The sequence below is a fragment of the Protopterus annectens genome, chromosome 8.part0, assembly GCF_019279795.1.
Source record: "Protopterus annectens isolate FY-2018-M chromosome 8.part0, PAN1.0, whole genome shotgun sequence".
Classification (NCBI taxonomy): domain Eukaryota; kingdom Metazoa; phylum Chordata; order Ceratodontiformes; family Protopteridae; genus Protopterus; species Protopterus annectens.
The window spans coordinates 1,774,585,983-1,774,600,447 of NC_056741.1; the positions used below are offsets into that span (position 1 = coordinate 1,774,585,983).

The 14,465-nt window shown below is 39.5% G+C and overlaps 1 protein-coding gene across 2 annotated transcripts in view; it reads right to left on the bottom strand.

Moving 5' to 3' along the window:
* The window catches only part of LOC122809631 (cytochrome P450 2J6-like), a 1,067,145-nt gene that overhangs the window by 153,328 nt on the left and 899,352 nt on the right, over positions 1–14,465 (bottom strand). Inside the window, exon 9 of one of the 2 annotated variants that reach the window (XM_044081266.1) lies at positions 4,029–4,169. The exons of the other annotated variant lie outside the window; for it this stretch is intronic. Within the exon in view, the coding sequence (XP_043937201.1) occupies positions 4,029–4,169 (141 nt within the window). The remainder of the gene's footprint in view (positions 1–4,028; positions 4,170–14,465) is intronic. 2 annotated transcript variants of the gene reach the window in all.

Genomic DNA, 14,465 nt, shown 5'->3' on the forward strand with positions numbered 1-14,465 from the left:
GCTGCCCATTTCTTCATCAGCAACAGCTCTGCATATGTATGTAATTTGGTGTGACATTTGAAACCTTCCACCCCTGAGAGAGGTGTCAGGACAACAATAATACTTGTTGTACAGCCAATTGTAATTGACAGGTTCCATGTCCAGCAGACATGTGTGCAGAATGGGTAGCTATGTATGGGGTGTATTTTTTTTGTGAGTACAGAGTGCCCTTTTTTTTTATTTTTTTTTTCAGGTGAGAGTGGTAGGTCAGGTGAAGGAAGTCGGTACAGCTGGGGAGGTAGGTTGGGTAGGTAAACAGACAAGACAAACAAGATGCATACAGGGGCGGTGTATGACACGTGTGGGGGGGGTTACACAATTGACGGGGATGGAGGTTTGGATATACAGAGCCCATGAGCCCACAGATGGCAACAGTGGAACTGATATCCCCACCTATAGGCAGTTGTCACTGTTCCTTCACTGCCAAGTATGGGGCTGTGCTGGGGGCTGTGTAGGCAGGGCAACAGGCATGCCCGTTAGTTTCACCACCCGTGCCTCGAGCTGGCGTAGGGGCTCGAGAACAGAGTCCCGAATCTCCCTACGCACCACAGTCCGGACGCTACGGAGGGTGAGTGGTGGTTCTCCTCCAGCCACACTTGCAGAGGGGGGGGCAAGCCCCATCCCCTGCAGTGCTTCCACCCGCAGGTGGCACAGGGCCACCGGAGGAGGGTCCAGACTCGGCACTAGTGCCAGGTGCACTCGCCAGCTGAGGTGGGAGAGGTGGGTCCGCTGGAACCCGCCTTCCCTGTCGTCCTATGTTTTGCATTATGTCATGACAGTTTGGGTTAGTGACATATAATACCATTCACAATTAGTTGTATTAGTATTCCCATTAACCAAACACCCAGATATTCACACCATTGAACAGCGTGCATAACACATGCATAATCTGAATAGAAATACACAGTCCAACAACATGCAGGGTTAATTGATGGCAACAGGCCATCAGGTGTGGATGTATGAACAGGGCAGATGCATCAACGGACATGCAAATATATATGACCCAACAGGACAAACGTCCAGGGGTGTTAATTGTGATTGCACATACCATTTTCACATGGAATGGGTTATATGTGGTTATAGGGTGGGGTAAAGAAAGTAATATTAACACATTCGAATAACAATACATATGCTGTACATTTCTAATAGCTACAGTTATATACACACTACTGTTCTAACTACAGTTTCCTATATGATAACTATTTCAACTTGGTGATAGGACTGTTACTGCAACATCAATATACATTTTATTCTTCTTCATACACATTCATATATAGCTTTGTTCAGCTACATCATCCTGCTACATTTGCTTTATATAGCTGTAGACAAGTGTGGATGTTTGGTATATCAGACAATCATCCTATCTGCATATTGCAGACTGAGAGCAACATATCCAGATTTTGGGATACACATTCCAGATGCAGCAACACTTTGAACAGATTTCGCTGTTTGGTTTTGAATCTCACATGCATTTCATTCTGTCTTGACTGCAGTATACTTTATTCAGGGGTTATTACTACTGTGTTGCTGGATTCATGACACTTTCTCACACTCTCTTACTTGCTTTCATTTTACTATTCAGGATGGTACTTACTTCTAGGCTTTATTGACATGTTTTACCTGTAGTTATTACAATCCTTTCCAGCAGTCTCACTTCTGTCATGCTTCAGTATTTCCACAGGGATATATTTCACACATGTGATTTCATCATCTTCTGCAACTATACTTTTCAGCCTGCTGCAGGTTGTGTACTATTTTCTTACAAGTGGGGCATTTTTATTTCAGAATATATGTCAGACAGTTTCATTTTTCGGTTTAACTTACAGGCTGAAACACACTTTTGTAATCAAGCAATACTTGCAGACACTTTCACACTGTTACTTGCACATTTTATTCCTTAGTGACTACACTGCACTCTTTTGCTGACTGTCATACTTTTATATTTCTTTACAGTTACTGGTAGGGGATTACTGACCTGACTGGTGGCGCAACCGCACCAGCCTATCACCATAGGCTCTGCGGTTCGCAGAACGGACACCTGCAGCTGTAATATAAATGAATTAATTATTATAAATTAATTATATTAATTAATATAAATGAAGTAATATTGGAATACACATCTCCATAATATCAGCTAGTTTAATTTCTTACATACATAATTAAATGTTACTTACTCAGTAGTGGGGCTTTGGGTGTTTGCCGGGCCTCCTGGATCCAAAGGTTCAGTTGGTCCTGCTTGCGTCTCTTCAGGTCTGCATGGTGGTGACGGACCTGCTCACCAGTCCTTGGAATCCCTGTGGCACTGGTGAGATCATGAGCCAACCGGTCCCACGCCTCGGCCCTGTATGCTCCCCAGAGGACCTGGCCCTGCATGAGTTGGGCCTCATGATTATGGACTAGGAGCCAGACCATGTACCTGGACTCCTCAACACCCCACCTCTGTGCTCGAAAGCAACTACCCTCTCCTACTCCTGTCATTCTGCCTGCAGGTCAGTTCTACAATCGTTTATGCTGTGTATTCCCGCCTATGGGGCTTATTTAGGCCATTTTTCCCGCACATATCTGTGATTGGCCATTTTGGAATTGTATCAACTTCACTAAACCTGCATTGTCATGCTCCAGTTTGTATTCATTCCTATATATTTGCTATTATTGCAGTTATAGGTACTGCTGTCATGGCTTAGTGGTTCAGTACCTTGACTATGGTGTATAGTCTCCTGGGTTCGAACCTGGCCACTACTTTTATGACTGTCTAGACAAGCTGAGGGGTGTGTCTGTGCAAAGGCAGTTTTGATACAGCTTGCTCAACGTTGTCCGTCGGTTAGCTTGTTTGCACGGTGCGCAGCTCCAAGCAAATGGGGTACGCTGCTTTAAGCCTCATTTGGCTATCAGCACACATATTACGCTCAGCTCAGTTAGGGGCACATAGATTTAGCGTGTTACACCACTGCTCAGCTACGGGCACTCATTTTGCACCAGTTAAACCACTGCTCATCTACGGGCAGATGCACTCACTCTGTTAAACTGTAGCTCAGCTATGAGCACATCTGACATTTTTTATTCTTTTGTTACCTCACATTTCTTCAATATAAATGGGCTATTTCATTACATTTTACATAAATTGTGGTTTTATGTGTACATATTTGTCAGGGACTTGTTTCCTGCTTATTTTGCTAAAAAAAAAATTGGTGTTGTGGGGGCTCGAACCATGAATGCCTGCTTTTCAGCCAACATCTCTACCGCTACGCTATTGCTTTCTGGCTTATTTTGCATATTTAGTTCTTATATGCTTTCCCACTGACTGCTAACTGTAGCTGCGCTATGGGCACGCCCGCGCAAAAGAGCGCACTCACGGTTAAACATTTTTACATTTAAAAAAAATATATATAATGTGTTTATTTATATGTTTTCTGTTCATAGTCTGTGGGGGCATGTGTTGTGTTCTGTTTATTCACATTTCCGTGGACTCTGTCGTGGGTGTTTACTTTGGGTACTTTTCCTCTTCTGGGGGCATGTCCGCTTACAGGGCTCGGCCTAAAGACACGCCCCCTACTGTCTTACATGGACCGTGTTGGCCTTAAGTGTGATTCAGCATGCTCTCATGAATATGCAGAGCATGCTGACATCACTCCGTTTAACTGCAGCCTCCGTGTATGAGTTATAACTCTTACACGGAGGCTTCGTGAATCCTGCCCATTATGTTATTGGTATCAATTTATTGTAATTTTTCTTTAATAAACAACAAAGGAAGTAACATAGAAAACACTGAAAGCAACAGTAAAAGTGTATACTGTGCCTGTACTGAAGAGCGACACAACTTTTACTGAACTGAGTAATGGTCTGCAAATATGTGAAATGAAAAGCAAACATTAATGTTGTCAGCACTAGCATATTTTTAAACTACAGCACTATCAGAAGTGGAGCATGTACATAGTCTATTCTAAATAACAAAAAGAAAGTAGAAAACGTACAGTAAATTGCTGAATTACCTGCACCAAATGACATGAATGCCTCAGGTTTTACAAACTCCCCCCTGACATTCAGGAAGTTAGAAGGATTAAACTCATGAGGGTATTTCCACTGGGATTCATCTTGCAGGGCAGATGATAGGTCAGCCATCACTCTGGTATCCGACAAGTATGGAGAAAGTACAAGTCATCAACTAGAAATTCCATATATCAAAAATCTGTCAAATTAAGTAACCCGGAAATCATTTACAAATGAATTCATGCTGAGTCACCAAAGCCACTGACACAGAATACTGTTAAGTAGAAAAGAAATCATCAAAAATATTCTTGGCAAATTTAACAAACTACATTTTTTTTGCAGGTGGCAAGTTCCTCTTCATCCCCATTTGGGAGAAGATCCTCCATCTCCCAACTTATATTTACCAACTTCAAGGTCGTATAGCTTAGGAAAAAGTGCAACTTCTAAGATCACTGAAGTGCTTTTGATGATTTTTTTCTTCTGAAAGGCATTCAAAGTAAATGTTTTAGGTGAATCAACTGTATCTCTTAACATATATAACACAGTAATGAACTTTACAATGGACTGCCTTATTATATGTCTGTTTTACATAGAGCAAGAATAATAAAGAACCCAAAAGTATAAATTGTTTAAACCTCCTGGGTGTATACCCATATGGATTATTGCTATCTACAAACATACTCATATTCACAAAATTACATGCATTATGCACATGATACCTAGCTTTTAAAATGCAGATTGCTTTGTACCTTATTGCTGCTGGTTGTCTGCAGTAACTAGTAGATACTTAAATGGGGCAGAATTATGTTACAAAAAATATATCTGCTGTGTACCATGGCACAAATTAGCAACATCGGGTAATCAGACACTATGGAGAATGACTCAATTTTATTTATTTATTTATTTATGCATGTGTTTAATTTGCTTCCTTGTTGGCTTACTTTCTTACTTATGTTAGTTGAATGGGTTTCTAGGCACGGTATACTGTGAGGACAGCCCTAAAGCAATAGCTATACATTCATTTTAGGAGAAAGTAAGGGCTCCCTATTGAAAGGTCAAGACTCACAAGTGCAAAACCTCAAGTGCTGAAAAAAGTAGAAACAAAGGAGAACAGTAAATGTCAAGCATCACAGTTCTCCCTTAAAACAAGCTCACCACACCCCATGAACTTAGTAAAACTCCGAGATCACCATATCACAGAGAAAAGGGAACACCCCATGAACTTAGTATAACTCCGAGATCACCATATCACAGAGAAAAGGGAATATATGCAAGTCTTCATTTTTCTGCCATTCAGTGTCACTATTCTGAAACTCACATTTACAAGTCTAGGCATTTCAAATGGTTACCAAAAGTAGGACATAACATGACAGTACTTTAATATCTTCATCTTATCTCAGGTAAAACTTGCTCAGATGATAGATATCTATAATGTCTATGGAACAGAATTTTTGAATGTATTATATCAGTCCACAGTACTTCTACAGAAGGACACTGAAACCAGATTAAAGGTCTAAAAGCAAAATGTACTTTTGAAGAGAAGAGCTCTCCACACTTTTGTCTGAGTGGGTTTGTCTACCTTGCACACCCCCATTACTTACACACACACATACATATTCATATATGTCTAGCTGTACACTACATGAACTACAAAATGAACTGGTACCTCACCTAAGTGTCAGGTTTAATCATAGCCTCACCTCAGGCTTCATGCCCACTGAGTGGTGCACAGCTACAGTTATCCTACTCCACAAGGGTGGATCCACCTTAGATCCCGGGAACTACCACCCCATCAGTCTGACGAGCCTGATCTGCAAGGCCATGGAACGTATTATCATGGAACTTATAAACAAAGACATTGGCAACCTTCAGACACTGGACCCCACACAGTTTGGGTTCGTGAAGGGCCGATCTTGTCTCCTGAACCTGATTGACTTCTTCAAATCAGTCTCCAGAGCCATGGACAAGGGTAAGGTGGTCCACACAGCCTATCAGAACCTCGCCAAGGTCTTCAACACCATCCCCCACTCTGGAATCATAGATAAACTTACTAAGCTGGGCATTAATCCCTACGTCACTCGATGGGTTGCCAACTGGCTTACTGACAGAACCCACACTGTAAAAGTAGCTGACTCTAAATCCAGCTCCAGACAAGTGACAAGTGGAGTACCTCAGGGTTCAGTCCTGGGACCGCTCTTGTTTGGCATCTACTTCTCTGAAGTACAGGCCAACACTAAGGGACTCTAGCTAACAAAGATCACAGATGACTGCAAACTAGGAGCCATTATTGAATCCCCAAATGATGTGGATAATCTACAAAAGGGCCTTACAGATACAGATGCTTTGTGCCAGAGCCATGGATTCAAGCTCAATGCCAAGAAATGTATAGTTATCCCCTTAGGGAAAAAGCATGTACCCGTGAATTACCACATAGGTGGCAGTACACTAAATGCCGAAAGTGTGATAAGAGACTTAGGAACACAGGTGGACAGTGGTCTCACCTTCAATAACCACATTGCCACAACAGTCAGGAAATCCTATGTGGCACAGCTCATCACTAAGGGCTTTTCATCCAGAAAAAAGGAGGTCATTGTCCCACTGTATTCATCTCTCATTAGATACCTTATAGAATACAACGCCCCATTTGATATGTACCCCTCAAGACATCTGCAACAACTGGAAAGGCTGCAGAAATATCTCACTAAAAGAATCACAGGCCTAAAGCAGATGTCCTATGCTGACCATCTAAAAAAACTCCACCTATACTCTGTCGCATAACGTCTACTCAGAGGCGATCTCTGCTTAACATACAAGGCCATGTCAAACCCAGAGTGTTGGACATGCTACACTTAAAGAAATCCCAATCCCTCAGAGACACATGCTCCAGGGATCTAAACCTTGTCATCACAATAAACAACACATGCTGGAGGGATAGGTTCCTGACCCAGAGACTGCCCATATATGTCAAGCAGAGTGCCTCTTTGGCCCTCTTCAAAAGGAACCTTGATGATTGGATGGGAGATAGGAAATTCACCCCGGGGATCACGTCAGTCGCCTTGCTAGACAGGGGTCCAGGGAAGTAAATACTGTGGGAAAAAATAGCCAGGGAATTGTTATGGCTAGGTTTGTATAGGCCCTAGGGCCGATAGCTTAGTACCAACCTATGAACCTATGAGACTATGTATCTTTATGTACATATATAGAGAGATATAGATAGACATATATATGTGAGTACGTGTGTATGATTATATCACAAGTCAACATGTTACTTTAATTGAAACAATTATAAAAATCATCAAAAATCATATTTAAAAAAGCAAACAAACCCCTCACACCTCTTAACTTAACATAAGCTAACTCTTTTTTTTTTTCAAAACAGGTTTATTGTTTTAACATATAAGAGAAATATCATAACAATTTTCTACAAGTAATTAAAAATAGGTATTATTATAATATTCAACAAAACAACTAAAGTATTTACAAAGACATCCACTACAATCAGATCAATTAGTTAAACTAAAATACCATGCTATTGAAATAACATAAGCTAACTCTAAAGACATAAGAATGGAGAAAAAAAGAAAAGCTTTCTTAACTACACTGTCCGATGAACTTACATTCACTCACATACTCATTTTAGCACAATATCTGACAGATCCAGATACACACACACACACACACACACACACACACACACACACACATTTCAACCACGCTGTGACACTTTCTTAGCTTCAACAATGCTGTAAGTAAGAAGTATCAATGACATGAGCCCCATTTCAATGAAACAACCTCTTGAGTATAGGAATATTGTGGAAGATTAAAACAGCAGAGGTCAACAGCCTTATAAAACACTGCAGTTTATTTAAAATTTAATTTAAATGTAGGTTCTTCCAAGCAAAGCAAAGTCCTATGCTTTAAGCAAAAGCACAGCAAGTCACCTTAAATCTATTTATACTTGTTAGAAACTGTCTCTGTTGATGAGTCTGTCCAGATTCCTCTGTGAGGAGCAATTTCCAGTTCCTCTTTCCATGTCTTACTTCACTGCAGCTAATTCTTTCTTCCACAGCCACTGTGCTGCTGCTTAGGACACCAATTCCTGTTGCAGACAACAAGCAGTCTCTAACTGGCCTTCTCAAAGCCCTCTTTTATTTGACATTCAATGTTCATTTACTTGTTTATATTACCTAACCAGGGAAGAACACTGATCTACACAGACCTTTACAGACTCAATGCATGACTACTGTCTCATCATTAAGCAAACCTGCTTTTACCAGCACAGCATGGTATCTTTCTGTTCTTAACACAAGTACAATGTAAAAGAAACACTCACTTCCTTTAAAAACATCACTTTATTTAAAACTGACTCTTTATGACACTGCACAATAATCATTACTCACACAACTATTTGCACATTCATTTTGCTACACTTGTGTTCTTCCATATGATGAGGACCAGCACACATTGCTACAATTTATTTTTATTTTATTCAACCTTTGTTAAGCAGCTTAGTCCCAGAGGTGGACAGCACAGTTGTGTAAAATCATACGATAATCGTAGATGTCCTTGCCTTCACAGCTGCAGTATTCATTACTTACGCAAGGAGGGTGTAGGTGATGTTCAGCATACCTTAAAGCAATAGTAGGCTTTGGTAAACTGGCCAGGTGATGGGCTTCATGGCATGGAATTCCCATAAGTGATGAATACAGCAGAAGTGAGCGTAAAGGCATCTTATACTACTACTAAGGGAAAATTTGGCAAGGTCATCAGGAAATTTCCCCTATTCTTTTCAAAAAATGAGCTACCACCAACTCAAGCAAATGAGACCACCATTTAACATTTAATCTGATAGACAACAGTATCAGCAATCTGTCTGCCTAGTGTGGGAATAGAACACCCAGTCCTCTGTATTAAAAGCAATCATGCTACCTCCTGCACAACTGACTCAGCATCAAGGCTTTGTGTATCCTTGGTTTGAATGGTTTGTGTTCCTGAAATAGACCATCCACTCTTTGGTGATAGAACTAGCCCAGTAAAGTAATTTAACTTTGACTGGTATACCTCTCAACTGTCCAGATTTTTACAGAATGTCCAGATTTTTGCCTCATATTTTTAGTCTGCTCTTCAAGATTTAAGTCACTAAATGATGACATGCATTTGACTTTAAATCCTTCAAAAGATGCATCCTAACATAGAACTTCTAGCAACATCCTAATTTTATAAGAACGATATTTAAAATCTCTCCCTATTTTTGGGCCTTTGTGTCCCCATTATTTTAGGCTTTATCCAGATTTCTTGGCCTAAGAGGTTGAGAGTTATGTCGACTGGTTGTAACCGTTATATTCTACTTAAGACTCTTGCCTTCTCGAACCTTTCTACTAGTTCCTCCAGCCTGTGCACTGAGTTATTGCCACATTTTATAATGTTTTTATTTAACAGAAACACCTATTTCTTAAAATAAACTTCATTCTGTTTATAATGGACTATAAACATTAATTATACAACTGTATACACATTTTAGGGTCAATTCAAATCTGTTTTGTGAAAGCCACCAACCTATATTACAATATACAAACCATTTCTGAGGAAGGGGCATATTTTATTTCTTATTGTAATGCACTTCATTCCATATCCTATCTATAAGTCATGTATATTTTATTAAGTTTACCTTTGATTCCACAATATGTCTCTCGGTCTTACTCTGATCTGAATATTTATAGCCTTTTGCTACAGCAGTGCACTGCTTACTGAATATAGACAAATATTCCTATAACAGCTCTGATGGTTCAATGCACCTTTTTAACTTGTTTTCACATGTCTAATTATGTAAATGCTGTTATATAGTTTCTGTTTATTATTGACTTTGTATTATATTATTCAAAGTAAACAATATATTACATGACCTGCTGTAAAATTCATTATGTTGAGGTATGGCAATTTATTCTTAATAGACTGTTATGAAAACATGAAAAACAAGTTACTGCCTTGATGGACAACTTTTAGCATTGTCTGAATATTCATGAAATTCCTAACAAATCCAGACAAGAGACAGACTCAAAATAGTGGTTTGAGGTTGTTATGATGGTTATGGTGTTTACCTTACCAATACAAGGTGCAGGGTTTAATTCTTACATGGGGTAATTAGCTAGGCTTAAAATGGCTGACAAGGGCAGCTAGCTAAGTACAAATTAGTAAAACCTACTTCATGGATGGTGTAACTCTTTCTTGCTCCTACTTAAGTCAAAGACTGAAGCAATTTGACGAAAACATTAACTGTGAAGTTTTGAGTGCACTGCTTAATAAACTGAAATACCAGGCTTATAGCACATTATCATCAAAGAGTTTGGACAACCATTAACTAAGGATCTAATTAAAAAGCTTAATGCATTTACCTACATTGGCTTTAAACTGCCTCAAAGATGTATAATTTCTAAACATTTCAAATGCTATTTAAACATTCTTGCACACTTTGAATAAAAAGCTTTAGATGCTTCTTGAATATTCTTGCCCACTTTTGAATCACTTATTCTTTTACAGTACTAATGAAACTAATTTTAATACAGAATTGTTGGACTAAATTTAATTATCTGTACTCTGAATACCTAATAAATGAACCATTATGGTCATGTGAGGCTTTAAGTGCAAGCAAATTGTCACCTCTGGTAAGCCTATATGATAGGCATTACAGTTCTGATGCAAGTTTTTTCATTGTTGCATTCTTTATTGTTGGAATTATTTTTTATAATTTTCATGCAATTTCCAGTTATTTACTTTTAAAAATATTGTAACGGCAAAAATGAAACTGTATTGCCACAATGGCTTTATAAAGATGTATATGGGCATGTATGTGCCTGTCTATTATTAGTGTATCTGCAGAGGCTATGTGCCATTTGATGAGAGATAACTGGTAGGATGCAAGGTGCATGATCACATCTCTCTGTATACAGAGGTTCTGGAATATTTTTATATTAATCAGCTTTAAAGCAAGATCACAATGGTGTGACCAATTTTTTCACCATTGCAAGGTGTTTATTTTTTCCTCAGAGTTGTGCAATAACTCAAGTTGCTATGCAAAAATAAAAGACACCCCCTGAAAAAAAATGCTGTATTAATGATAACAACTGCAGATTCAGCAGATGTGTTACTCAATCATTTAGATTGTTTGGAGTGGTTTATATTATGTATCAGTCTCTCATGGCAGACTTGTATCTGCACAATATGTATTTGTATTTGCAAAGTTTAAAATTGATTATTGAGATATTATGATTAAACCTTAACCTGTAATCAAAAACTCCCTAGGTCTACTACAAGTGCTAGCTTACAATTAGCTTGTGACACTATTCCTTGCTGCTACTCACTTGTATTGGCAAGTGCCCCAAGTCCTAGCCAGCCCTGTTCCTATGCACTACCAGTAACCTAACTATCACTCCCAGAACTTTGACCCTAACCTTAACAAAATAAAAATCCTCACGATTGCTATCTAAACCTAAAATCTTCCTCCCCTTCCTAACGCTAACCTGAGCTAACTCCCAGTTGCTCCCTAAACTTAAATCCCCCTGTCCCTCCCTGACTCTTACATTGAACTAACTTCCAGTTGCTCAGCAAACCTAAAACCCGCTTCTCCTCCCTAATCTTAACTATGAGCTAACTTCATGCGCATCCCTAAACCTAAAATCCCCCTACCCTCCATAACTCTAACCTAGTGTTAACTCCTGATCATTGCCTAAAACTAAAATCCCCCTCCTCTTGCTAATCCTAACCTAACACTAACTCATGGTCACTGCCTAGACCTAACCCCCAAAACCTAAATCTCACCTCCCCTTTTCCCTTTCCTACTTACTGCAGTCAGACCTTCATGGTGCCCGGTCATTGTGGTCGCTGTGTTACTGAACTCATATTCAAGTTCAAAAAGCTGCTTGGCCATATGAGAAAACAGGCAGTCAGGCTCGTGGCTGTGAGGTCCTGGATTTTGAGCAGCTGGGTCTAGAGCAGCTGTAAAGTTCCCTGATTCCCAATATCACACGCATCTTGTTCTACAGTTACTAGATATGTATTAACTGATAATCAGAAAATCTGCTCTAAATTAGCTTCCTGTTATCAGTCTTCGATCGGTCTTCAGTTCACCCTACACTGATGATGCACTCGGTCACTAGTTGACTCCACTGTGTCCTATCAGCTGCTGCTTCTTAAGCTTCCTCCCAGGTGATATTCAGGCAATGGAAGTGTCTTGTTACAACTCCTTTCCAGCTTTGTCGAGGCCTGCCTAGTTTTCTCTTGTATCCATTTAGTTCCCAATTGATGGATTGTATAGGAATCCTGCTAGTGCCCATGCAGTTAACATGACCAAACCGACGTAGTCTTCTTTCCATAATGATACTTTCAAATCTCCATTATCGTGTTCTTTCTCTAACACTCTCATTTTTACTTTGCCCTTCCATGATATTTCCAAAATGCATCTTAACTATTTTATGATGAGCAACCTCAAGTTTTCTCATGGCTGATGCTGTGACTGGCCATAGCTCAGTGCCATATAAGATTATAGACAGCATCAGTGATTGGTATAGCTTCACCTTTGTGGACAATGCAATGTTTTTGATCTCCAGATTTTGGATAGTCTATTAAATGTTACACTTGCTTTTCCAAGTCTAACCAGAACTTTCTTCTCACAGTTACCTGTAAGAGAGATGAAACTGCCCAGGTAGCAGAAGTTCTCTGTCATATCTAATATTGATCCTGCAGCTATTATGTCTTTGTTGCCATTCCATGCTTCATTGACCAACACTTTGCATTTGTCAGGATTCATTTTGAGGCCTATTTCCCACCCTGTTTCTCCACTGATGTGGTCATTGCCTTCTTTTGACTCCATGTTGTATCAATAAGAGCTATGTCATCAACAAAGTCCAAGTCACATAGCTTGTTGTCATCAACCTACTCCAATCCCAATGAGTTTCCATGTAATGTTTTTTCCCATTGTCAGTGTTTTTTTATAATAAATAGGATGTGTGTAGACAAAAATATTTATTTAGATAGTCATTTCTGTTTGCTGGCTATGTATGTGAGCTGGTCTACTGACTCTTTTTAGGCACAACCCAAGCTCAGATGAGCTCATAATGAGCTCAGAAGGAACAAACAAATTAGTTATACTCACATCAGAGAAGAACCTGTTGAGATTTACATGCATGACAGAGATGCTGTAGCAGAAGGTAACACATATATGATATCAGCATTTGTAGAAAAATACATTTTTGCAAACAGGAAATTATATGTTTTAAGTTAAGGAAATATCAATGCAAGTTACTTGCATCAACTGTTTGCATTATTGCATGCATCTTGCAATTAGTGTCTGTTCTTATTTTATTTCCCTTGGAATGAGATTCTATATAGCTGGAATCAGAGGTGTAGCTAGCTGTTCTTGTACCTGACACTGTCCTCTCAATCTGGCATCACCCCCCCCCCCAACTGTAAGGAGCAAGCAGCTGTTTGTGCCACATACAGACTGCTACAACACTTCAGTTATGACCAGAAATGCAACACCAACATTCATTGCTGATAATGCACTGAAGTTCATTTGGGATCTGTCAGTCACACCCCTCCCAACACTCTGCTCCTGAATCAAGCTTAGTCAGACCCTTTTGCCCCATGTTAGTTTTGAAATGTGCTCTTTGTAGAGATATAGCATCCTGTTGGTTGTCCCTGTGATTGTATTATTGTTCTTTTTAAACTGCTGCAACCGTTTTAATGGTAAGCATGGCCCAGTGTTACAATTTTAAACAGGGTCATTCCCAGTAGTGGCGTGGACTGGATTTGTATTGGTAAACAGTTAAAGGCTTTTAATCAAGGGCATCTCATGGATCTTAACTGCTGTCCCTCCAGTTAAAAAAAGACAAATAGTGTTAATTTAAATTCAGAGTCAACTCTCAGTTTTAAATTAAAAACAGTAGTCAGCTTTACTACCATTGTTTTGTTCTAGGTGCTTGGAACAGGAATTCCAAAGAGATCCAAAGTAAAACAAAAATAAATAAATAAAATTGGCTGCATCAACCTAGTATTGGCTTACTTTATCACTTGGCAGAGATCCTGTGACCATTAGAAATGTCACAAAATGACAATCTCACCAGGCTACTGCATGAAGCAGTGAGAAGCTCTGCTTATTGGCTCAGGATGTCTGAGGTAGCTGGGATAGCCTGACTGAAAGTAAAGGTAGGAGGAAGTATATCAGTCCATATGCACAAGTATGGGAGCAAAACTTTTTTTGGCATTTTGACAGTAGTTAGCTGAGAAGATACATTCCTGTGTATCAGTTATTTACATAATTATTCATTCATTTGATGCAACTAAAGACCTAAGATATACAGCCATGGTTATACATGTGTCTGTAATTGTTGGCTACACATGTACATGTGGGGGGGGGGGGGCTATAGATGGTCTGAAGTCTCCCT